General features: G+C 46.6%; 2 protein-coding genes across 8 annotated transcripts in view; both read right to left on the bottom strand.

Annotated features, from left to right (window-relative positions):
* GLB1 (galactosidase beta 1) overlaps positions 1 to 23,992 on the bottom strand; it is a 98,811-nt gene extending 74,819 nt beyond the window's left edge. For 4 of the 5 annotated variants that reach the window (XR_010835016.1, XR_010835017.1, XM_067005834.1 and 1 more), the window contains exons 1-2: positions 23,809 to 23,988; positions 1,077 to 1,246 (exon numbers count right to left, since the gene is read on the bottom strand). Coding sequence is in view for 3 of the 5 variants with exons in the window: in XM_067005834.1 (XP_066861935.1) it covers positions 1,077 to 1,246; positions 23,809 to 23,880 (242 nt within the window). In the remaining 2 variants the exon portion in view is untranslated. Of the gene's footprint in view, positions 1 to 1,076; positions 1,247 to 23,808 lie in introns of all 5 variants that reach the window. The other variant, XM_059077341.2, reaches the window with a different exon arrangement.
* On the bottom strand, positions 16,655 to 23,899 carry TMPPE (transmembrane protein with metallophosphoesterase domain). Of its 3 annotated transcripts, none has more exons than XM_059077375.2 (2): positions 23,809 to 23,899; positions 16,655 to 21,647 (listed from the first exon to the last, which is right to left on the bottom strand). In XM_059077375.2, the coding sequence occupies exon 2, from the start codon at positions 21,536 to 21,538 to the stop codon at positions 20,195 to 20,197; it is 1,344 nt and encodes a 447-aa protein (XP_058933358.1). In that variant the 5' UTR covers positions 21,539 to 21,647; positions 23,809 to 23,899; the 3' UTR covers positions 16,655 to 20,194. The 3 variants fall into 3 exon arrangements, with proteins under 3 accessions (XP_058933358.1, XP_058933359.1, XP_066861936.1); XM_059077376.2 differs by lacking the exon at positions 23,809 to 23,899 and adding an exon at positions 23,070 to 23,402; XM_067005835.1 differs by lacking the exon at positions 23,809 to 23,899 and adding an exon at positions 22,729 to 22,791.
* Positions 23,993 to 26,320: the final 2,328 nt, after the last annotated feature.

Below are 26,320 nucleotides of genomic sequence, written 5' to 3'. Positions count from 1 at the left end.
GCACGGGCTCTAGGCGCACAGGCTTCACTAGTTGTGGCTCGTGGGCTCTGGAGCGCAGGCTCAGTAGTAGTGGCTCATGGGCTTAGTTGCTCCACGGCATGTGGGATCTTCCCGGACCAGGGCTTGAACCTATATCTCCTGCATTGGCAGGTGGATTCTTAACCACTGCGCCACCAGGGAAGCCCTGGGACACAACTTTAAATATGAAGCCACCCACTGCCATCACAAAGGTGTCTTTGATGATCCTTGGCTTGTTTTTTTTCCCACAATCCCATGGTTTCAGGGTTCCCTGGAACAGTCTTGGTCCCCCAGAACTTAGTGTTGAAACTATAGACATGTCCCAGTGGCCCTAGAACCAGAATAACAAGTGGTATTCTTCCTAAATATCTTTCCCAGGAATCTGCCACTGGGTTTTCTCACCCTTTATCTTTGAAGAGTTATCAGCAATCCACATCAGCAATGCAAAAACCAAAGTGGCCAGCCACCCCAACTTCCTTCTCAATTAGTCACTTTACAACAGCAGAAGAGATAAGGAGAGATAGTTTTGGGGGTAAAATTCTGTAACCTTGGGCCATGGAATCACCCCAGCTGAACCACAAAGACAAAGTAGGTTTCGGGAATCTACCCAACAAGGCATATCCCTCTAGGAGCTGAGAGGAGCTATGGTTGCCTACCAACACCCTCATCTTCAAATCTCAGGGGGACCCTGTCCAAAAACATGTGCCTGGGAAAATTCAGTTTCGCCAGCTGCAAACAAGAAGGTTGACCTTGGAGAAGTGGCATCATCCATGTAATGTGCCCTGCACACAGTAAACGCTCAACCATTGTTACTTTCCTTTGCCCTTTCAAGCTGATATCCATTTTATGATTTCTGGTGACAAAGTTCAAGGTTGGAAGAAGTAGTTAATTGTCTAAAGAAGGGACACCCAAGCCCATGACTAGCCTCTCCCGGGACCCCAGACCATGCTATTCCCCATTCTGAGCAATGAAACAGCTGCACCGAGAGATGCAGCTGGACCCTCCCTCCAGGGGTGGGTGTCCAGGTCCAGGTGAGAGCCCAGTGCCCTCCCACTTACGTCTGGATGGCATTTAGCCCAGCCATCTTCATCTTCAGCAGCCGGTCCTTCCAGTAGAAACGGGGCACGCGGAAATAGTGAATGCTTCCCGAGATGTAGCGGAAACGCTGGCCATCCTTGAGGAAGCAGTTGTGGCCGTAATCGATCTTGAAAGTCCTCTGGGAGGCGTTCTACAGAGCAAGGACGGAACCACGTGAGAACTTCCACCCTCCGCATCTCAGAAGCAGACACTTCGACAGTGGCAACTGACTCCCTACCCTTTTAGTTTGTGTACGTTCTTGATTCTGGGCTATAAAGCAAACCACTGCTAAGTCAGGGCAAGGAGGAGCCACGTGCAGGATTCCAGAGGCCGGCACCAATGTGACAGTCAGTGAGTGAGCTGCAGGGGACTCTTCGCAAGGTGTGGTGAAGCTCAGCGTGCTGGGGCTGGAACCCACACGTGCACACCCTGGCCCCCATGGCTGTGACCTGCCGGAGCTCTAGGTGTCCCTCAGCAGGAACGTCGCTGTGCTGAAAGCAACAGATCAGGAGTCCAAAGCCCTGAAGCCTTAACCTAGGTGCTGCTCTGAGTCCCACAATGACTGAGCATCCCTCTCTAACCCTGCATCTCTTCATCCATAAATATGCAGGATGCCAGACTAAATGAACTCTAAGGCAATATGTGCGACCCAATTTGTAGGTCATGAACTCAATTTGGTGATGATTGGCACTTTTTTTAATGAAAGGGAATAGAAATATCAGTGTATTGCACATGGTAAAGACAAGTGTTTTTTTTATTATTTATTTTATTGAAGTAGAGTTGATTTACAATGTTGTCTTAATTTCTGCTGTACAGCAAAGTGATTCAGTTATACACATATATACATTCTTTTTCATATTCTTTTCCATTATGGTTTATCACAGGATATTGAATATAGTTCCCTGTATTACACAGTAGGACCTTGTTGTTTATCCATTCTACATATAATAGTTTGCATCTGCTAATCCCAAACTCCTAATCCATCCTTCTCCCAAACCCCCTCCCCCTTGGCAACCACAGGTCTGTTCTCTGAAAACAAGTGTCATTTTATGAAATTTTGTTATATATACATATATAGAGTTGCATATGGTTGTATGTCTCTGTGGGTTTGAGATGTAAGATGTATTTCTAGAAGTCAAATCAAAGTTTGAGAAACACAGTTTGGGGATCACTTCAGGAGCTGAAATGCTAGGAGTTGAAAGGGAAGACCTCTGGGACGTCCCTGGTGGTCCAGTGGTTAAGACTCTGTGCTTCCAGTGCAGGGGCTTGGGTTGGATCCCTGGTCAGGGAAGTAAAACCCACATGCCGTGCAGCGTGGCCAAAAAAAATTTTTTAATTAAAAAAAAAAAAAAGAAAAAGAAAAGAAAGGGGAGACCTCAAAGGGGAGGCCGACTGTGAGGCAGAATAGAACACTGCCCTCTGGTGGATATAAAAAGGAAGCGATAGACCTCAGGTTCCAACAGGACAAGGGCTACAAAAGACCATTTAATTAGTGCCCTCCATTGTTGGTAAGATTCCTTGTGCATCTTTAGGCTTCTTTTTTTTTAAATTTTAAATCTTTTTTTCATAGCAGCATCACAGTCCATGAGAGCTTTGGGGGTTGCCCTTGAAGCCATATCTGGAAACATCAATGAGAGCAAGGGTCCTAGATCACACTTGGCCTGAAATCCAAATATAAGTATTGTGACTGTGGGAATTCCCTGGCAGTCCAGTGGTTAGGACCCCAAGCTTCCACTGCAGGGGGCCCGGGTTCAGTCCCTGGTCGGGGAACTAAAGATCTTGCATGCTGCCAGGAGACTGCTTAGGGGCAACTGGAAAGCTTTACTGTATGTGAGTTACTAAAGCTAGCCAAAAATAAACAAATAATTTAAGAATCATTTTCTTAAAAGGCCAGAGTGTCAATTTAATATCTCCAAACAACGCTTTAATTGCTACTCAAAAGCAAGAAACTCACATGATCTCTTATACCAGGTGCCCCAATGGATGACTTTGAAAACATCTCACAGCATGTATATGATTAAATGTCAAATAAGGGTTTCCCACAAGTTCTTTGAGTTCAAAGGTGGCCCATATGCTGGGGAAATTGTACAGGTAGAAAGGGAGTGAGCAACTTCAGGCAGAACTGGGAAAAGGAAAGGGCTGCTTGGAGTTCGCTTGTCTAAGGGAAGGGATTTGGAGAAGCAGATGAGGTTGGAGAGAAATGATCTGGGCAGATGGTGGAATATGGCCTTTGTCCCACAGAGCAGAGCACCCCTGCATTCAAACAACCTCAAAGTCCAGCCCAAACATCAACCTAACAAGCACTTGCAAATATTACAAACACCTACTATGTGCTGGGTAACAACAGAGGGGAACCACACAGATGCAGCCACAGACCACATGAAGCTTCTGTCTAGCAAGGAAGAAACCCAAGAGTCGACATAGTGAGGCCTACATAGTAAAATGAGGATAAAACCACCAGGTTGTACACCTTCAACGTATACAGCATTATCTATCAATTATATTTGAGTAAAGCTGGGGGGACAGGATTAGAGCACAAGGCTGCAGCAGTAATAAATAGCATGTAACCCAAGCCTGAGGGACAAGTTTCCCAGAGGAAGGAACACCCCAAACTGTGGTTCTCAACCTTGGCCACACATCAGAATCACCTGCGCAGGCTTTTAAAAATAGCAAAGTCAAGCCTCATGGCCCAGACATTCAGATGTTAATTGATCTCAGGTGGAGCCCAGGCATTGGTATTTCTTAAAACTGCCCAGAGGATGTAACGTACAGCCAGGGTTAAGAATAATCGGTCTAGGGCTTCCGTGGTGGCGCAGTGGTTAAGAATACCCCTGCTGAAGCAGGGGATACGGGTTCGTGCCCCGGTCCGGGAAGATCCCACATGCCGCGGCTGGGCCCGTGAGCCACAACTACTGAGCCTGCGTGTCTGGAGCCTGTGCTCTGCAACAGGAGAGGCTGCAACTGGAGAAAACCCAGAGGCCCGCGCACCGCGATGAAGAGGGGCCCCCGCTTGCCGCAACTGGAGAAAGCCCTCACACAGAAACGAAGACCCAACACAGCCAAAAATAAATATAAAATAAATAAATAAATATTTTTAAAAAAGAATAATTGGTCTAAGCTGAGCCCCAGGATGAGGAAAGAGTTAGCCAAGGGGATGGGTGACACAGGCAGAGGAAACTGTGAGCCCTGGTGGAGGGGGCACAGGATGCAGGGAGGGAGCAATGGAACCTCAACACAGATAAAGCATGATGGCAGCCGAAACAGGGGAGACAGGCAGGGGCCAGACTGAATGAGCCCTGAAGTCCATGTTCAAGGGCCTGGACTTTATGCCAAGAGCTATAGAGAGCAACAGAAGAATGATAGGATCAGACATGTTTTCAAATATTTGGCACTGTGGTCTTTTCCTGAAATGGCAATAAAGGAAGCAGAGTCATGGACGATGGTGGGTGGCAGCAAGGTGGGCATCAGGACCAGGGGGCAGGGGTGGAGGGAGGGGTTGGTTAGATGCAGGATGAACACAGGGACTAACCTGAAGAGGCTCCCATTGGCCTCAGGGAGAAAAATGTGAGCATTTTTTTTTTTTTTTTTTAAGAGAGAGAAACCAACCGGGCTTCCCTGGTGGCACAGTGGTTGAGAGTCCGCCTGCCGATGCAGGGGACACGGGTTCGTGCCCCGGGCCGGGAAGATCCCACATGCCGCGGAGCGGCTGGGCCCGTGAGCCATGGCCACTGAGCCTGCACGTCGGGAGCCTGTGCTCCACAACAGGAGAGGCCCACGTACCAAAAAAAAAAAAAAAAAAAGAGAGAGTAGATCCTAAGAGTTCTCATCATAAGGAGAAAAAAAATTTTTCCTTTCTTTCCTTTTTATTTTATCTGTATGAGAAGATGGGCGTTAGCTGAACCTATAGTGGTAATCATTTCACAACATGTTAATAAATCGCGCTGTTCGCCTTAAACTTATCCAGTGATGTATGCCAATTATTTCTCAATAAAACTGGAAAAAGATTATACTTAAAAAGTGGACTGATGAAATAAATTATGGTTTCTATGGTATGTGTATTGCGTATGAATGTACATACACACACATGATGAAATATTATGTACATCCTGAGAGTAATGACTTATTCTTGCCACTGTGGTAAGATCTCTGAGACAGAATAAAGAGAAGGTCAAGAGGTGTTTTTTAAAACACACCTGGGGACTTCCTGGTGTGTGGAGCGCGCCATGCCCGTTAAGGGTATTCGGCCTGGAGGAAAATGACCAATTGAGCACAGGCTCCCAAAATAGAGGCAGGCATTCATGCATGCCTCAGTAAGGTTGAGCCAACGCTCTTGGGACTTCTCCACCCACGTTTTCCCCGAGGTGATCAGTGCATGACAGGTGCAAGTGAAGCCCATTCTGGACAGATGAAAGCCCCCTTTTTGCTAATGTTTATCACAAGGTCAAGAACAATATGCCCAGTCATAACAGAAACTTTGGGTGCAAACACAGACGGTAGAAATATTGTTATCAAGAAGCTAGCAGGATGAAGGACAGACTGTTCCCACGAGAAAGAAACTAACCTAATCTTAAACAGAACCTAGTATGCTTTAACTCCCTGAACTCCCTGTAACTGCATTTTATAAAAGCTGTGCATATAAACAATAAAATTGACAGTTGTTTGCAATGGCTCCTGGTGTCCCTCCCGTCCTCACTCTTTCCTCTTAAACTTTTTCCTCATCCCCTTGCCGCCTGAATTTGAGCCCTCGGTCGTGCTGGCAGTGACACTGGTGGTCCAGTGGCTAAGACTCTGCACTTCTACTGCAGGGGGGGCGGGTTCCATCCCTGGTCAGGGAACTAAGATCCCGCATGCCATGAGGTGTGGCCAAAAAATTACAAAAACAAACAAACAAAAAAACGAAACCTCAAAAAAACACACCTGTCAGCTCCTGTGGATATAGTCCCGCGCGAGTTCAGTGTACAGTGTGCTGACAGTGTCTCATCTCAAGCTCACCCGTCAAGTCTTTGTTTCTTGCCACCCACACGCCACGGGCACCTGCTCACCCAGGAACCCAGGTGTCAGGGGAAGTCCAGGCACCTCGGAGCAGCCTTCAACCAGTGGGAGTGGATAACTGCACCCTCATCTTTTAGGCAGGCAATTCGGGCGACGTTCTGTCTGCTCTCCAGGAGACCTTGGCAGAATCACGGTCCTGTTGCCCAGAGTGACAATCTGTCCCTCTTGGACCGCTTCCCAGATCACCTGCACTCCTGCCCTGGTTTCATGTTTTACTTCTAGAGGAGCCCAAATTAAGACACTTGGTACCAGAACTGTCCTAAACAGCAGATCCTCAGGATGTGAGTCAATACCTGGATTTCTCATTTCCTGTGCGTCAAACAGCAGTAAGAACCCTACAGCTGGGGCTAAGTGGGTGGCCCATGGTATGCAAGCACACACGATGAGGCCCTCACCTGTGCAGGACTGGGAGGGGGCACAGGCAGAGGAGGGGAGTTGGCATCTGCATTAGCTCTACCCGTGGAATGGGGCTGAGGGGTGGGTGCTGGTAATTATAAGGATTGTGAGGTTGGCTGGTTTTTACTAACAGATTGGAAGCTTTGAAGAAAGAGACCGGCTGACAGGCTCAAATCCGCCATCCACTCAGGGCATTCTGTGAATGCCAGAGGCTTCCATGGCAATGTTTAAAGAGACCTACATCTCCTGCCAGAAAGATAAGGCCAGGACTTAATCAGGGAGGGGGAGGGGGGACACTGGGAGGGGATCTTGAGAGGGCAGAGGGGAGCGTATGGACATGGTGCGTTCTCCCATGTGTGAGCTATCACCTTGGTAAAGGTGCCCAACCCAGGCCCTGTGCTGTTGGAACCCAGTTCCTTGGAACTTGGACATATTGACTTACAGGAAATGAGGTGGAGGTGCCCGGACTGCCATGGAATCCTGAGGAAGGTATAAGATGGCTCCAAGAAGTGAGAAAGTAAAAACGGTGACCAGACACCCCAACATCTGACTACACTCCCCAGGACTGGCCAGAGAACACACCCTTCAGTAAGGAACACAGCAGTGAGGAGCGTCCTGGTGTCCTCCAGAAGTCCCCTGAGGGCTGTGCCCTGTGGGCAGGGGATGACAGAAGATGCTCCCTCGTGTCTTCGAGGGTGATGAGATCCTGGCATAACCAAAGAGGTACCACTTAACCGCCAGATGCAGATGGACATAATCACCACCACCACCAGCTAGGCCAGAGTGGCAGCTCGGGCGTGTTGACAGCGGTGACCTCAGGCAAGGGCTCAGAAACCACAGCATTCCTAGAGGGTGAGATAGTTGGCCAACCAGTGAGGGTGCTGCTTGATGTGTCTCGCAGGAAAAAAATCAATCACTCGTGAGCAAAAGGTTGAGGTCAGCCCCTGCAGTGGAAAATCGTGACTCCTTCATCTTGCTTCCCAGCTCTGAGGCAGTTCTACAACAAACAGCCAACTGATGGAAGGAAGGACTGGATGGATCCCCTTGAGGAAGGGCCACCTGTGATGCCACCCTAAGTACACACAATAAATATTCCTTCCCCAATGGGACTTAGGACACCGGTGTCCTAAGGAAAGTGCACCCCCAGACCTCGTGAGGACTCGGATGCAGTCTAGGCTGGTATGTATACCAGGGCTCCTGAATGCCACCATCCCCACCTTGTTGCCACGGGAAAGGGCCCATGTCCTTCTCACTAGGTCAGAGGACCTACCCTATGGCGATGTCCCTGGTTCTGAGTGCAAACTGGGATGGTTTTACTTAACAGCCCCCAGAAGCCTCCCCATGAGTAACAGCCACTGTGGAGGGAAGGGCCAAACAAATGTCCTGGAGCTGCCCACTGCCTACCTCCACCCAAGATAAATCTGAACAAGCCCACAGTTCCTCCTGGAATTGCAGACACTGGTGCCTCTACCACAAAGACTCAGTGGACATCCTCATCACATCCCCATTCAGATCACCAGTGACCCTGCCAAAAACAGATCGTGCTGGGTGGTGGTGGTGGACCACTTGTTTAACCAAGTAGTAGCCCCAGTGGCAGCTGTGGGACAGTCAACACAGCCTCTGGCATTTGGTCTGTGATTAATCTTTTCAAAACTATCAATAAAAAGGGTCAAAAGCAGTTGGTTTGTAAGTGGGCAGGACAGCAGGACACATTCTTTGTCTTGCTCCAGGGACCTGGTAACTGCCCCACTCTCTCCCATGAGACACCTCGACTGTCAGGACACTCCCTGAGCTGTCACACTGGTCTGATATACAAACAACAGCATGTTATCTGGACCTGGGGAGTGGTGACAAGTCTCTGAAACGGAAGCTTAGAAAAGCAGCAGAGAGGATGATACAGACAGATGCAGAAGCAGCATCACCTAAGAGACAGCCTCTAACTGGTGACCGTCAGGGCCAAGGTAAACAGGGAAAATCCACTTCATGGCTCCAGTGTGACCCCTTTCAATGTTGAAGGACCTGAGAGGACCCAGCCTAAAAGAGCCAGCTTCCTTAATCTCTGAGCTGTGGCACCAGTGAGGGAAGTAGGGTCATCGAGAAATGTGGGGGGAGGAGAAAAGAGGGAAAACTGCCTTCAGTTTATTCCCCCCAAATACATATAATGGAAAATCTGCCCTGTGTGCAAATTCCACCCCCCTTTTTTTGGCTGCGCTGGGTCTTCGTTGCTGAACGCGGGCTTTCTCCAGTTGCGGCGAGTGGGGGCTACTCTTCATTGCAGTGTGTGGGCTTCTCATCGCAGTGGCTTCTCTTGTTGAGGAGTGTGGGCTCTAGGCACACGGGCTTCAGTATATGTGGCACACAGGCTCAGTAACTGTGGCTCGCAGGCTCTAGAGCACGGTCTCAGTAGTTGTGGCGCACAGGCTTAGTTGCTCCGTGGCATGTGGGATCTTCCCCAACCAGGGATGGAACCCATGTCCTCTGCATTGGCAGGTGGATTCTTAATTACTGGACACCTACTTCCCCAACCCCTTTTTAATTAATTCGCATTGGAACCAAATACCGAAGAGCCAGTTTTATTTCACATGTGCTCGGGTGTGGTAGCATCAATATTTACAGTGCATGAGGTCACAGAACTTACAGAATAAAAAGCAATTCCAAGCAAGTCAAAGCCCACACCTTTCCAAGCCGTGACCCCACCCTCAACCAATGTATTATACATAATGCATATAACACTGGAGAAAAAAGACCACAGTACAAATCAAATAACCCCAGATCAAATACATATCGGGTAACTAATACTGTCCAATACAACATTTTTAAAGTTAATGATACTGTTGAGATTATTTCAGTGGTGAATAGGCCTTTCTTTAAAAAAAATTCAACGTAACATTGGTATTTACATCACCAGGTAATGTGAACATGCCTCAAGTTGCCTAATCCTCAGGACTAAAAATAATTATATTTGCATTATTTGTGCACATTCCTCAACCTGAATAAAGACATAAAAGCTCAGTGCTATCACAGGTTATGTGTCATGCCGATTACGTGAAGATGCTAACGTCTTCAAGTCTCTCATAGTAACTCAGGTAAGCACCTATTCCATGGATCTCCATCCCCAGCACCCTACATACCTTCTCAACTCACCCCAGAGGCCCAAGAGCCTGGAGAATTTCTGACATGAGCTGCTCAGCTCCAGGGTGACAAAGACCCAACCATCCCAGGCTGCTAGCACCCTAGGGTTGAGGGAAAAGGGATTAAGAGAAGGGGAGAAGACAGGGGTGGAGGGGTGTTTACACTTCCCAGATCCCTCAGTTCACAGAACAAGGAGAAAGAGAAGGAATATTGCAGACGACTATAAAACACACATTGATAATGCCAGAGCTAGAGCCTTTCAAACATCAAATGTCATGGAAGCACCATTACATCAGACAGGCTGTAGAAGAAAAACCACCACACGGAATGAATGGTGATAAGCGATATGGATCTGGAGGAATTTGTGAATGATCTGCTGTGGCTTATAGATTTATTAATTTTATTTACTTATGCCTGTCTTGTTCCAAGAAGATTTTTGTTCAGCATTCCAAAAGACTGTGGATAAAGAGTGCAAATTTCAATGGAAGTAGAGGGGGAAGTGGCAGAATGGAGGAGAAATGAACAAGTTGAGGATCAGTTCCCTATCCTCCAGGACTCACAGACATTTACAGATTTAATTCTGCTCCCTCATCTCAGAGAAAGGGTAAGTACACAGTTTTAAAAAAATAAATTAAAAAATATAAAATAATTCTTAAAAGTGAAAAACAGACCTAACTGTCCACAAAGGAAGGAATCATTTCAAGTGAATTTGAAATAGTACTTTGACTATATTTAGACTAAGGATAAAAATACATCTTGAACTGCATTAAAACAAATAAACCTGCATCCGGTAGATTTCATCCTATTAATAATATTTCATTACTATTCTGAATCTATAAAATACATAATAGGATAAATAAGTAATTACATGGGGTTGTTAGGAACCAAACATTTCAGTATAAAATAGAAACAAACATAAAATCAAAGAAAGTTAACTAAAAGCCCTGTAATCAGGAAATCTCTGTACCGTCCACTCAATTTTGCTATGAACCTAAAACTGCTCTAAAAAATAATGTAACTTAAAATTTTTTCTCTTTCTAAAAAAATATTTATTTCCCAGCAATAGCCACAGAAACAGCTAAGAAATGACACTAGCCAGTAGCACGTAGCTCCTCTAGCACTTAAATTATGGTCTCTAAATATTTCCCACAAAAAGGAACCAGGGCTCCTTAAGAACTTACTTAATCCAAGTCTGGGGCAGAATATATACAAAATAAGCCTAAAACAATCAACAACTATTAGGGCCACACAAAATGACATGGAAGCCAGTTTGAAGGAGCTCCAACTGGCTGAAAATGGGATATTTTGAGCATTAAAAGATTTATCATTTTGTTAGATTGAAACACGTCAGATATGCAAAAACAGCCAAATTCATAATACTCCCTCCCACCTAAAAGAAAAGCTTATTGGTCATCCCTGAAGTCTGCTGGGGTATCAACTCATTATTCTGAAAACTGATGAATAAAGAGGAAGAATCCAGCATCTGTCTTGCCTTTGCTACAGACTTTTTCAGAATAACCAAACAATTGATGAAGAGAATTCTTTGTAGAAGAACCACAGCTAGTAAATGCAGAAGAAATGCGATTAAAAATCAACATTTTGGGGGCTGAAGGCAGAATTACACTTCTTTTTCATTTTTTTTTTTTTGGCCGTACCGTGTGGCTTGTGGAATCTAAGCTCTCCGACCAGGGATTGAAACCAGGCCCTCGGCAGCAAGAGTGCAGAGTCGTAACCACTGGACCACCAGTGAATTCCCAGGATTATACTTCTAAGAGCCACAAAAACTCCTTCAAAATTCAGAACTGAGGTAAAAGAAGTTTCCATTGTCTCTTGAATAGATAAAAGCCAACGAAATACTCCCAGAAAGTCTATTTAGTACTCTGGCCTACTAAATTCTGTATTAAATGTATCAAACTTAAAAAAAAAATCACCATTTTACAATCCCTACCAGACTAAAGACTTTAGGCAACAATCATCAACGACTGCTGAAACATTAAATGGAAAGATGATGTGGAACTTTCTAGTGGAGGAGCCAAGCTGACAACACCTGGTCAATCTCAGCATCACTGAAAGCAATGAAGTCTTCCTACTAAAAAAGGAGAAAAGTTGAACATGAATCTGTCTAGCTTCTAGCTCTAACTTTAATAGATGTCCACCTCTACCAGTTTACAGAAAATATGAAGGATAGTACATGTCAAACACCACCACAAATCCAAAATGTAGGAAATACCAAGATATAATATCCAGATAACTTTAACAAATAAATGGCACAAAATAAGAAGAGAGGGTATCTTATAGACTTAGAGAGACTTAAGAAATATATCACATACAATATATGGACCTTGTTTTTATTTATTTATTTTATTTATTTATTTATTTATTTATTTTTGCGGTACGCGGGCCTCTCACTGTTGTGGCCTCTCCCGTTGCGGGGCACAGGCTCCGGATGCGCAGGCTCAGCGGCCATGGCTCACGGGCCCAGCCACTCCGCGGCATGTGGGATCTTCCCGAATCGGGGCACGAACCCGTGTCCCCTGCGTCGGCAGGCGGATTCCCAACCACTGCGCCACCGCGGAAGCCCTGGACCTTGTTTTTAGATCCTGATTCAAACAAAAGAACTGTAAAGTGACACAATTCCTCAAGAAATCAAAGAAAAAAACTAAACCTAAAGCTAGCAGAAGGGAGGAAATAATGAAAATTAGAGCAGGGATTAAGTGAAATAGAGAATAGAAAAAAAAAATCAGTGAAAGTAAGAGTTCATTTTTTGAAAAGATCAACAAAACTGAAAAATCTTTAGCTAGATTAACTAAGAAAAAAAGAGAAGACTCAAAATCAGAAATGAAAGAGAAGATATTACAACTGATGGCACACACACACACAAAAAGGATTATGAGACTATTATGAACAATTGTATACCTATAAGTTGCAAAACCTAAAGAAACAGATAAATGTCTAGAAACATAAAACCTACCAAGACTGAATCATGAAGAAATAGAAAATTTGAACAGACCAATAACTAGTAAGAAGATTGAATCAGTAATTGAAAATCTCAAAGAAAAACAAAGGATCAGATGGCTTTAGCTAGAGAATTCTACCATACATTTAAAGAAGAATTAACACCAATCCTCCTGAAACTCTTCCAAAAAATTAAAGAGGAGGGAACAGGCATCATCCTATGATGCCTGTGATGCCTATGATGCTCATCCTATGAGAACAACATAACCCTAACGCCAACGCCAGACAGGACATAACAAAAAAAGAAAACTGCAAGCCAATATCAATATTCCTGATTAATATTGATGCAGAAATCCTCAACAAATATCAGCAAACTAAATTCAACAACTTTTTTTTTTTTTTTTTTTTTTTTTTTGCCACGCTGCATGGCTTGTGGGATCTTAGTTCCCTGACAAGGGATGGAACCCGCGCCCTTGGCAGTAAAAGCAACGAGTCCTAACCACTATACCACCAGGGAATTCCCTCAACAACTCTTCAAGAGGATTATACATCATGACCAAGTGAGATTCCAAATGCAAGAATGATTCAACATATGAAAATCAAGCAATGGAATGCACATGAACAGAATGAAGGACAAAAACATGATCATTTCAATTGAGGCAGAAATTTATTTGGTAAGATTCCACAACTTTTTATGATAAAACTCTTAACAAACTATGAATAGAAGAAAATTACCTCAACACAATGAAGGCCATATATGAAAACCAATAGTTAACATCATACTCAATGTGAAAGATTGCAAGCTTTTCTTCCATGATCAGGAACAAGGCAAGGATGCTCGCCCTCACCATTTCTATTCAACATACTGTTGGAAGTCCTAGTCAGAGCAACAAGCAAGAAAAAGAAACAAAAGACATTCAATTTGAAAGGAAGAAGTAAAATTATCTCTATTCACAGATGACATGATCTTATATGTAGAACACCCTAAAGATTTCACACACAAACACACACATGCACAATTGTTAGAACTAATAAATGAATTCAACAAAGTTGCAGGATACAAAATCAACATACAAAAATCAGTTGCATTTCTATACACTGACAATGAACAATCCAAAAAGGGAATTAAGCAATTCCAATTATAATAGCATCAAAAAGAATAAAATACTTGGGAATAAACCTAACCAAAGAGGTGAAAGATTCATACACTGAAAACTACAAAACACTGCTGAGATTTAAAAAGACACAAATAAATGGAAAGACATCCCATGTTAATGGATCGAAATACTTAGTACTGTTAAGATGTCCATATTACCCAATGTGATCTACAGAGTCAATGTAATCTCTATCAAAACCCCAACAGCATTCTTTGCAGAAATAGAAAAATTCATCCTAAAATTCATACAGAATTTCAAGGAACCTCCAATAGTTAAAACAATTTTGGAAAACAAGAACAAAGTTGGGAGACTCACACTTCCTGATTTCAAAACTACTGTAATAAAAACAATGAGTTACTCTTATAAAGACAGACAAATACACCAGTGGAATAGAATGGAGGGGCCTGAAAATAAACTGTCACGCAAATGTTCGCATGGTCATCAATAAGGGTGCCAAGACCACTCAATGGGGAAAGGACAGTCTCTTAAACAAAAAGTGTTGGGAAAACTGGATATCCACATGCAGAAGAATGAAGCTGGATCCTTACTTTACACCATATACAAAAATAACTCAAAATGGATCAAAGACAGAAACATAAAACCCAAAACTTAAAACTCCTCAAAGAAAACATAGGGGGAAAGCTTTATGATATTGGGCTTGGTTGGCAGTGACTGCTTGGATATGACACCAAAAGCACAGGCAACAAAAGCAAAAATAGACAAATGGAATATCAAACTTAACTTTTTTGCATCAAGGGATACAATCAATACAGTGAAAAGTCAATCTGTGGATTGGGAGATAATAATCACAAATCATATATCTGATAAGCAGTTAATATCCAGAATAATAAAGACCTACAACTCAACAACAAAAAAATCAAATATGATTTTAAAATGGGCAAAAGACCTGAATAGACATTCTTCCAAAGATGGTATACAAATAGCCAACAAGCATATGAAAAGATGCTCAACATTACTAATCATCAGAGAAATGCAAATCGACACAATAAGTTATCATCTCACACCACTATCAAAAACAAACTAACAGGAACTTCCCTGGTGGCACACTGGTTAAAAATCTGCCTGCCAACGCAAGGGACATGGGTTCAAGCCCCAGTCCGGGAAGATCTCACATGCCACGGAGCAACTAAGCCCATGTGCCACAACTACTGAGCCTGTGCTCTAGAGCCTGGGAGCCACAACTACTGAGCCCTTGTGCCATAACTACTGAATCCTGAGCGCCTAGAGCCCATGCTCTGCAACAAGAGAAGCCCCACTCGCCACAACTAGAGAAAGCCCACGCACAGCAACAAAGACCCAATGCAGCCAAAAATAAATTAAAAAAAAAATACAAGAATCTGCCTGTCAATACAGGGGACACAGGTTTGATCCCCAGTCCAGGAAGATCCCACATGCCATGGAGCAACTAAACCTGTGCACCAGAACTACTGAGCCTGTACTCTACAGCCTGCGAGCCACAACTACTGAGCCGCATGCCTAGAGCCCATGCTCTGCAACAAGAGATGCCACTGCAATGAGAAGCCCATGCATCGCAATGAAGAGTAGCCAACACTCGCCACAACTAGAGAAAGCCCATGCAGAGCAGAGACCCAGTGTAGCCATAAATAAATAAATAAATTTATTAAAACAAACAAAAAAATGGAAGATAAGATTTGGTGAGGATATAGAGAAACTGGAACACTTGTGTACTGCTGATGGGATTATAAAGTGGTCCAACTGCTATGGAAAACAGTATAGAGTTTCCTCAAAAAATGAAAAATAGAACTACTATATGATCCAGCAATCCCACTTCTGGGTATATATCCAAAAGAATAGAAAGCAGGGTCTCAAAATAGATATTTGCACACCCATGTTCACAGCAGCACTATTCACAACAGGCAAGAGGTGGAAGCAACCCAAATGTCCACTGATGGATGAATGAATAAACAAAATGTGGTATATACATGCAATGGAATATTATTCAGCCTTAAAAAGGAAGGAAGTCTTGTCACATGCTACAATGTGGATGAACACTGAGGACATTATGCTAAGTGAAATAATCCTGCCACAAAAGACAAATAATATATAATTCCACTTATATGAAGTACCAAGAGTAGTCAGATTTTTAGAAACAGAATGTAAAGTAGTGGTTACCAGGGGCTGGGGGTGGGTAGCGGAGTTGTTGTTTAATGGGTATAGAGTTTTACATTTGCAAGATGAAAAAGCTCTGGAGATCTGTTGTACATCAATGTGAATACACTTAACGCCATTGAACTGTACACTTAAAAATCACTAAGATGATAAATTCCATACTATGTGTTTTTCTATCACACACACACAAAAGACAATTGAGATAATCAGGAAAAACTGAAAACTAACTCTTTACACATTTAACTGCATTTGAATCCTATACTTACCTCTAATAGATACAGCCATCTAATCCTCAGACAGTGGAAAAAATACTTTTATTAAGAGGTAGAAAACCTACTTCTAGCCCCAAGTCTCCTAACTAGGTATAAGATGATATTAAAGAATTACTGTGAATTTCATCAGCTATAAAAGCATTATGGATATGCTTTTTTAAAAAGGACTCATACTGAAGCATTTGGGGGTGAAATTATATTATCTAAGATTTGCCTTAATACACTCCTGACAAAAAAGAAAGAGTGCGGCTTCCCTGGTGGCGCAATGGTTGAGAGTCCGCCTGCCGATGCAGGGGATGTGGGTTCGTGCCCCGGTCCGGGAAGATCCCACATGCCGCGGAGCGGATGGGCCCGTGAGCCATGGCCCTGAGCCTGTGCGTCCGGAGCCTGTGCTCCGCAACGGGAGAGGCCACAACAGTGAGAGGCCCGCATACTGAAAAAAAAAAAAAAAAAGAGTGAAGGGCTGGGGTAGATGAGAAAGAACAGTAGAATAGTCACAAATGTTGAAGCTGGGTGATGGGGATTCTGTTGCTGCTCTCTCTAGTTTGTGAATACTTCCAAGTTTTCACAATAAAAAGCTTTTAAAAAGAACAAACAAGGGGAAAAAAGGATGGTTGGACAGATGGATGTTTGGAATGAATGCAGTAGGATTAATGTATTGAGGTTTTATAACAATAGTCTCCCAGGGCTTCCCTGGTGGCGCAGTGGTTGAGAGTCTGCCTGCCGATGCAGGGGACATGGGTTCGAGCCCTAGTCTGGGAAGATCCCACATGCTGCGGAGCAACTAGGCCCGTGAGCCACAACTACTGAGCCTGCGCTCCACAACAAGAGAGGCCGCGATAGTGAGAGGCCCGCGCACTGCGAAGAAGAGTGGTCCCCGCTTGCCGCAACTAGAGAAAGCCCTCGCACAGAAATGAAGACCCAACACAGCCAAAAATTATATATATATATATATATATATATATATATATAGTATCACAGTACACAGGCTATTGTTAATTTTTAGAAAGCTTTATGTTTCATTTTAACTTGCATTTAACAGATTTTTAAAAAGAAACTAGAATGAAATTGAAAGCATTTTCAAGCTTCAAGTAAATGTTTCTCACCACCTCCCCCGGCAATAAATAAACCAATCAAAGAAGGTAAATGAGTGAAGAACAGGGAACAGAGGTACCAAGGGGGCCGTGGAGAGCAGCCCTCCAGGGCCATATCTGGACACAAATGGAGAAATTAGTGCTGGGAAAACTTCCACCACGTCATGGAACACAAACCAAGTGTGAGAAGGTGCTGCTGACTATTCCTTGGGCACAGAAGATGGACCTGTCTTGTTTCTGTTAAGAGAGGAATCAGTCAAGCAAGGACTTCAGAGCAGGGATGACAGGTGCTCAAGACCGAAAAATGCTGGCACTCAGGGAGAGAGAAGAGACAAGAAGGTGCAAGATGAAAAGCAGGACTGGTGGAAGTGAATTCCATCCAGCTCAGGGCACTGATGAGAAAGATCCCAAATCAAGAAACCAGTGAAATAATACTTGGTAGAGCAGGAGACACGCAAGGTGGAAGTCAAATGGCAGAACTAGTGTAGACTGGGGGTGATCCCAACTGGGGTCCGGGCACGAGAAAGTGAGAGGGTCTGGAAGAGTGACCTTCTTGAGGTGGGGAGCTTGAGTGATGCCACCGAGAAGGCAGTCGGGAAACTTGAGCTGAGCTGGGTGCTGCCCTTGGCAAAGCACTTCCCCCTCCTATAACCCCACCATCTGCAAAATGTGTTAAAAGAAAGGCTCTCCAGGGTCCTCTCCTTGGTTCTGGATAAGTTTTTCTCCAAACTTATTCCTGGCTGTAAGGTTGATTAAACACAAGGGGGTAAATAATAAGGAAACCACTGAAATCTCAACTCAAAGATACATTTTAAACTTGACTGGAAGACCCTCTGTCAATACTTTAGTTGCCTGGAAACAAGAAAGGTGGTCTCCAGGAGCCCCCAGGGTTCCACTAACCAAGAGGACAAGGGGGAAAATGGAGAGACTCACCGTGGCCAGGCTGAGTGTGCACAGGGAGACAATAACACAGGCAAGAGACAGAGGAAAGCAACCCCAGCAGTTGCTGCTGTGACAAATCACTGGGCCCCAGCGGCAGGTGGCATGGTATCCACTCCTGTTCCCCAGGATTGGCTGCTCCATAAATTCTCTGTGCACCTGTGACCAGCACAGCCCATTTGCAGGCCCCATGGGATGTTTAAAAATTAGCAACATCAAGTGCTTCCTTGTGACTGAGCCATAAGCAACTTCTGCACCATGTCTTAATACCCTCCCTGCAAAACAATCTTGAGGTAGATACGATAATTATCCCCATTTCAGGGTGAGGGAAACTGAGGCTCAGTGAGGTCATTTGCCCAATGCTGCCTGACAAGAGAGCAGGAAGATGAGCCCCTCCAGTCAGAGTTCCCTGTCGCAGAAAGATTCTCAGTGAGGCCTTGTCTATCAGGCCTTATTGCTACCCCAGGGTCAAAGGGTATCCTACCTCTGGCACAGAGGCCGGCCAGCGAGGGTGGGGCTGCTCCAGATACGGTAACCCCTGCCTCTTTTTCTGAGGGTCCAGCTTAGGGATGGCCGTCTGGTTCTGTGGCCAGAGTGCTAGGACAGCTCTGATGGGGTCAGGCTGGTGGGGGGGGGGAAAGGGGTCAGTGAGCCACCAGCAGGAAGGACAGCCCAGCATCCCAGAGCCAGGGGTCCCAGGGAGGGAAGGCCTTGGGGCCCGCGGGAGCTCAGTGCCCTGTCACTCCCTATGCAAGCCTCAACCTCCCTACTGGTAGAGAGCGAACCTCCATTTCTGACCCAAACCTGGGGTGGAGGGTGTGCACTCCAGTTTCCTGACTGTCCCTCCAGTGTAACAGCCACTCTACACTGAAACTGGCCGACCCCCTTCCGGGTCCGGCTCACGTAGTTACCATGAACTGAAATCGGCCTCAAGCAGACCACTTCGAAAGGGCATCAGGTTATAGGACTTTGCTTGTTCTCGTTTCAATGTTACTTGTGTTTGAACCCTGTCCTCACCTGTAAGGGTACAGCTACTTACCATCAGGCAGTGGGAAGAACACTGGTCTTAGACAGCAGAAAACCTGGCTTCCAGCCAGAATCTCCCATAACACTTGTGTTGCCGCCAGTGCTCTACCTCCCTTTGCCTCAGTTCCCTCATCTCTCAGTTGGGGAAAGTCGCCTGTCCCTAATCACCTCATCCAGGTGTTGTATAAAAGGAGCCAAGCTTGGCAAACACCCTCTGAATTCCTAGGCAGCAGCACTGTGACCTTCATTCACCTACCAGTGTTCCCATCCTTCCACCCCACCCCCAACCCCAAAGGCCCAGGAGCACAGCCAATTAGACAGCATCACTCGAGGCCCAGAACAGGATGAGCCCTATATTCCAGCCGATTTGGCTGATGCTCTCAGTAAAGGTGACTCTGATAGAACCAAGGGGTAAAAGAAAACCTTCTTCTCCAGCAGCCAGAGGGGCTTCCATCTCGCCAGTTCTCCCAGGTTCCCTAGCCACACTGCCCCTTCCCCAGGAAGCTCTGGATCAATGATTTTGAAAACTGCTTAAGTTCTGAAGAGGCTTTTAAAATACCAAGAGTCACCTCCCTACTCCACTTTCCACAGGCATCCCCTTCAAGCAACCCCCGATTCAATTCATCTCCATGAGTTCTGCAGAGGAGGAGGGCTTACTCCACATCATCTGGAAAATAGATGCCTGTTCCTACACATGCGACTTTAGTGGCCTCACAAATGCACGGAAAGAAGCAGATGGCCATCTACAGAGTTAACGTGCCTGGACTTGCCAGGCAGCCCCACCACTGATCACGGTGCAAGCCAGTCTTGTGACAAGCGTGTGCTGGCAGGAGAGACTGGAGGGGATAAAGCAGGCAGCCTGGTCTGCAGAGGGTCGGGGACGGAGGGCAAGGGCAATGACGAGGTGCACGGGGCAGGGGTGGGTTCAGGGAACCCGCTGCAGGACGAGCTCTGTAATCTCCGCCCTGCTGCCCAGTCGCATGGGTATCCCATAGTAGGCCGTGCCTGGGCTCACATAAACAAATGTAGTCTGGGCCACTTGGTACAGACCAGCAAAGAAGGGGTTCAGGAGATAGGCTGCCACATTCAAGGGGAAGATCTGCCCAGCGTGAGTGTGCCCAGAAAGGATCAAGTTGATATCTGGCCGAGCCTGGAGAGCTCTCTTGGCAGCCAGGGGCTGATGAGCTAGCAAGATGGTGGTGTGGTCCGGGCTGCAGCCCCCCAGAGCCTTCTCAAGATCCATGCCATGGCCAGAGTAGTGCAGGATGTCTGCTTCGATGTCATCCACCCCGGCCAAGCAGATCCAGTCATCATCCTCACCCCTGCCAGGCTGGGCCCGGGTGGCAGAAATCTTCACATTCTGATTGTGAAGGGGCGTGACGTTCAGGGATTCCAGCAGCGCAAACCAGTTGCTGACATCTGATGTGTAGTACTCGTGATTCCCCGTGACGAAGTAGGTGCCGAGGCGTGAATGAAGCTGGCCCAGAGGAGCGACGGCTGTCCGGAGGACAGAGGCTTCAGCATCGCACAGGTCACCCACAATCACTGTGACATCCGGCTCCAGCGTGTTCACCATCTTCACGAACATCTCCATCTTGGTCCTGCCCACCGTGGGGCCCAAGTGGATGTCCGAGAGCAGCGCGATCTTGAGGTTGTCCATGGAGGCGGGCAGCCAATGGATGGGCACCTCCACGGTTTTCACAGCCGGGGGCTGGGCAGCGTTCAGCAGCCCTACCACACTGAGCACGGCGGACACCAGCACCGCCAGCGCTGGCCTGAGCGCCAGCTTCCTTGTCTTGTCAAGGCTGCCCACCACCCTGCCGGCGCGCAAAGCCAGGAGCTGGTAGGCCTGCTCCATGCCACTGAGGGTACAGAGGAAGCAGACCATGATGATGTATGCCCCGAGGCAGGAGTAGGCCGCCAGGGAAAAGAGATAGGGCTCCTCGGCCACTAGAAAGAGCATGGTGAAGAAACTGGAATGGGCCAGGGCCAGGAAGGCCACAACAGCCATCTTCCAAAGCTGGAAACAGGCCGACTCTGCAGCAGGGGAGTGGCTGAGGTTGCTGACGGTGCTTCGCCAGATGTAGAGGGAACCGAGGAGCATGAGCGAGTTGGCAAACAGGGCGAGCTGCAGGCGGAACAGCCACCGCCAGGCCCTGAGCTCGAGGCTCTCTGCCAGGTAGGAGCGGGAGACGACCATGGACACGAAGACAGTGCCGGCTGCCAGGGCGGCCTTTGCGCCCAGGGACAGCTGCCTGAAGATCGCCATCACCTCTGCTCCTAAGAGGGTCCCCTGCCAGTTCTGTGCAGGCGGGCTCTGGAAGGTGAGCTCCTTAGATAGGACAGTGGCCAAGGACAGGTTTCCAGGTCAGCTCCGCCTGCAACCAGGAACTGGCGTCAGCTTTGTGGGATATGAGAGCTTCCTTGTCCCCAGTCAAAACCTGAAGGCCACTTACACCTGCCCAACCCACTGTGAATCCAAGCCACTCAAATACCAGTCAGCTGCTACATTTTATTATTGAAATACAAACACGCTGGATTATAACAGGATGGGCAGTTTCATTTTCTTACCGTTTTCTGTATGTTTAAGGTATTTTCATAATGCATATGAACTTTTATAATAAGAAAAACATTATTCTAAACCAGCGGTTCTCAAAGTGTGGTCCAGGAAGACCCTTTCGGGGGGTCCATTAAGTCAAAACTATTTTCAAAAACAGTACTAAGCCATAACCATTCTCTCATGAGTGTACAGTGAAGTTTTCCAGAGGCTACATGACGTGATATAGCAAGACTGAATGCAGAAGTAGCTATGAGAATCCAACTATCGTCTATTAAGACAGACATGAAAGAGATTTGCAAAAATGTACAATGTCACTCTTCGCCCTAAAATTTGGGAATAAATTATTATTTTTCAAGAAATATATAAAGTTTATTAACATATAACGATTTCATGATTTCTTAAGTAAGTTAATAAATATTTTAAATGTTCGGTTTTAACTTCTAGGACAGTTAATGTTTGAGAACCGCTGTTGTAAATAAATGTAAAGAAGGAAATCATGGAAAGCTAGTTGGCTGGTATCTTTTTCAGCTCTAGGCCCAGGAGGGACACCTAGACACCTGACATAAGGATTCCTGGGGTGAAGACAGCCTCCTGGCAGTCACAGGGTAGCCCCTGTGAATCATGCTGCACAAGGATAATAAGTAACCACGACATGGCAGGCTGCCCTGTCCCCCAGCTCCTCCTCCATAAATCCTTATCCCTCCCATCTCACAACCCTCCTAGACATTGGTTAAGATCTGCCTTCTCCCCATCTTTCTCTGTCACTGAATCCTTGACCTATTCTCTTGTGGCTCTCATAGCTGGCTAGTTCCCACTCTAGGGCTCCCAGACCAAAAACTGGGGAAGGGGAAGCACAGACCCAGGTAGATAAAGGTTAGCAAATAGTCATTTGAGGTGACCTTTTCGCAAGAAGAATCCAAAATGAAAATATTTTCAGCAGTTGTTTTCCAAATAAGATTCTCAACCTCGGTTTAAGATAAATAAATAAATATATATATATATATATATATATTTTTTCCCCCTGCCCTACACACTTTACTGAAAGCCTTTTTATCAAAGGTGTAATTTGCAAGTCAAAGTTCATTTTCCACTTATAAAACAAGTCCCAGACTCAGCCCACACGAACTCTGGAGGAACCAAAGTTGGTTCCCTGAACGTGAAGAGAGACAGGCGCCCGTTTCAATCTCCCGGTCCCTCCCCACTCAGATCCACCCCACCTTTCCAAGGCCGTGATGCTGACCTTCCCAGGAGCGATTCGGAGTTCCTTCGGCCACTGCCTTAGCTCTGCCGGGTGGACTGAGGCTGTAGCTCTTCTCCCGCAATCGTGCACGCCCCGCACCGCCCAGTACCTCGCCCCGCCAGACCTCCCTCCAGCAACGCTGGCGGCTACCTGCAGCCTGCCTCTTGCACAGCGCCAAACCCTGAAGGTTTGGAAAATCCAAGCCTTAAAATTCGGCGGCGGGAAGGGCCGAGAAGGGCATGAGATGTCCGAAAAGAGAACACCTCGAAGGTAATTAATCCAATGTTCCCATTGCGGGGGCCTCTCCTGACCCCATTTTTCTCCTTCCGGAGCGCTCCGTAGAGCGCTGGCAAGGGAGGGCGCGCCAAGCCAGAGCCCAAGGCGCCCTCCAAGAACGCGCGCTACTTGGAATCCCCCTCCCGGAAACCCGCAAAGCTGGAAAGCACCTCGTCTCAGCCCCTCATTGCACCAATAAGGAAGTAGGTCCCAGCGAAAAGAGGCGGCAGGGGCAGAACACACGAGCGACAGCGGTAAAGAAGCTCGCCCCGCCCGGCCAGGCCTCTGCCGGCTCAGCCCACTGCCTGAGCTCCCCCGGTGGCCTTGCGGGCCCGGGCGCGCCTTGGGGTCCCAGGACCTCTGCCCTTTGGGACCCCAGGTGGCCGCAGCACCAGCCCGGTCCCCCGCCAGCCTGTCCCCTGTCCCCGCAGCCTGTTCCTGCGCGGGGGTCCTGTGGACTTACGTGCAAGCCACTCGCAGAGCCCAGCAGCAGCGGCACCAGCAGCAGGGAGAGGATGCGAACGACCCCCGGCATATCCACCCTCCGGCCTCCTGGCTCCACCGTCAGCGCCCGGGCAGCCGCCGAGTGTCACTTGACTGAGGACCCGCGGCCTGGCACCGCCCCGCGCCGGCTCCGCCCCGCGCCCCGCCCAGCGGCCGCCGAGCCCTGAGCCCAGGGAGGCGGGAGCCTGGGGCCAAGCGCGGCCGCGTGACAGCAGGATGGTGTTATCTGGCCCTGGCAGGCCTCCGCCGGAGGGAGGGGCCTTTTGCAAAGACCCTCAGGAGGCCTGGCTGTCAGCAGCTTGATAACGCGCCTCGGAGTTGGACTTTAACAGGGGTCTCCTTGCTCCCTGGCTCCCTTGACAGGGCAGACGAGGGAAATTGAGGCCAGATAAACCTAAGTGGACTAGATGGACTCCCAGCCCTGCCTACGGGGCTGTCCGGAAGACTAAACCAGGGGCCTGCAAAGTGTGGTTCCCTAGACCAATCCTTATCTGGTACGTGTTAGAAATGGAAATAGCAGGTCCTCGCCCAAGAAATTCTAGGGGTGGGATCCAGAAATCTGTACTTTTACACACCCTGCAGGTAGTTCCGATGCACGCTAAAGTTTGAGAACCAGTGTTCCAAGTTATTGATACATTTAGAGGTGTGTTTCAACTGTGGCGAAATCTTTCCGAATGCCAACCCTCAAAGCACCAGGGGCTGCGGAATTTTTATTTCATCGTTGGGTTTTGAGAGATAAGAGTAGCAACACCTCCCATCTTTCAGTTTTGCCCTTGAGCCTCTCAACATCCCTGCGATGCCGCAGATCTGTCAACTGGGCATAAAATACAAGTTTTATCCAAGTTTTCCACTCGTGAAAACGAAGTCTCTACTGTGTGAGTTAACATGTCCAGGACCACTGGTTAACCACTAGATATGAGTCTGAAGTTAAGTCTTTCTTACCTAGTTCCCTGAACTCTCTGAAAATCCCCCCTTTCTCAGAGGAAGGAGCCTTTAGGGAAATCGATTTCAAATATATGTATTTTTCCAGCTTTATTGAGTTATAATTAACATTCCACAAAATTCACTCGTTTTAAATATTTTCGACTTTTACATTGTTAACTTAGTTTTGAAAAATAAAAATGTAGGGTTAGGGGATTCCCTGGTGGTCCAGTGGTTAGGACTCGGCACTCTCACTGCGGTGGCCTGGGTTTGATCCCTGGTGGGGGAACTAAGGTCCCACAAGTCTCAGGGCACAGCCAAAAACAAAACAAAAAAACAAATGTATGGTTAAATTATGCGGTCTATTGACAGACTCCTAGACTAAATTTTATTTAATTAAGCTCCTCTGACTAGAGACTCTTTTAGCCTCTTCTAGACCTGGACCTTGGCCTTCTGTGCCTGTCCTGTCCTTGCCTGCCCTGCATTGTCCAGTCTTAGCAAAGAATCCTGCTAAGTCAGTTTAGGAACAGTCCCCCAATTCTTGTTATCTGATCAAGGTCCTCATCCCCACCACACGTCCCTTTGATATCTAAGTCCTTGACCTCCCCTTAGCAAGAATCCTTTGAGATCTCCTCTTATAATTTTTCACCAACAAGCCCTTCTCTCTGCTGGCTGTAAATCCCCAGCTATCTTTGCTGTACGTAGAATTGAGACCCATCCCTCCCCACCTATGGCAGTAGAGTTGACCCTTATTACAAAAAAGTCTTGAAGGAAATCTTCCTTACCATTTTAGCAAGTGTCAGAATAATTTTTTTCTTTAGCACTACTTTTTACAACTTGTGCATCATTTTAAAACTTAGTCTGTTTTTTTTTTTTTTTTTTTTTTTTCTGTACGCGGGCCTCTCACTGTTGTGGCCTCTCCCGTTGCGGAGCACAGGCTCCGGACGTGCAGGCCCAGCGGCCATGGCTCACGGGCCCAGCCGCTCCGCGGCATGTGGGATCTTCCCAGACCGGGGCACGAACCCGCGTCCCCTGCATCGGCAGGCGGACTCTCAACCACTGCGCCACCAGGGAAGCCCCACTTAGTCTGTTTTTTAACACTGTGAGCGATGATTATAAAAGTAAAGAATAGTGGTTATTTGTGGGGGTGAGGGCCTGAGATTGGGAGGGGTCCTATGGAAGGGCAACAAAGTTTTGTTTCTTGAACTAGAGGGTGGTTACAAGGGTATTCGCCATTTAGCGCTTTATTTGTTTTGTGTTGCTTTCTGTTTTTTTTGGCCTTGACGTGCAGCATGTGGGATCTTAGTTCCCCCGCCAGGGATCAAACCAGAGCCCCCTGCACTGGGAGCACGGAGTCTTAACCATTGGACAGCCAGGGAAGTCCCTCATTGCCTGACTTTAGAGCCCGAATTATTTTTTATTTTTTAATTGAAGTATAGTTGATTTATAATGTTGTGTCAGTTTCCATTGTACAGCAAAATATATTCTTTTTTCATATTCTTTTCCACTATAGTTTATTAGAGCCCGAATTACTTTTACAAGGCCATGCT

The sequence above is a fragment of the Kogia breviceps genome, chromosome 10 (genome assembly GCF_026419965.1).
Source record: "Kogia breviceps isolate mKogBre1 chromosome 10, mKogBre1 haplotype 1, whole genome shotgun sequence".
Lineage (NCBI taxonomy): Eukaryota > Metazoa > Chordata > Mammalia > Artiodactyla > Physeteridae > Kogia > Kogia breviceps.
This window is presented reverse-complemented; position numbering and strand designations above follow the sequence as displayed.

What these genes read in the sequence shown, in the direction of transcription:
- TMPPE (XM_059077375.2), bottom strand. Translation starts at nt 21,538, where the DNA reads ATGGCGATCTTCAGGCAGCTGTCCCTGGGCGCAAAGGCCGCCCTGGCA.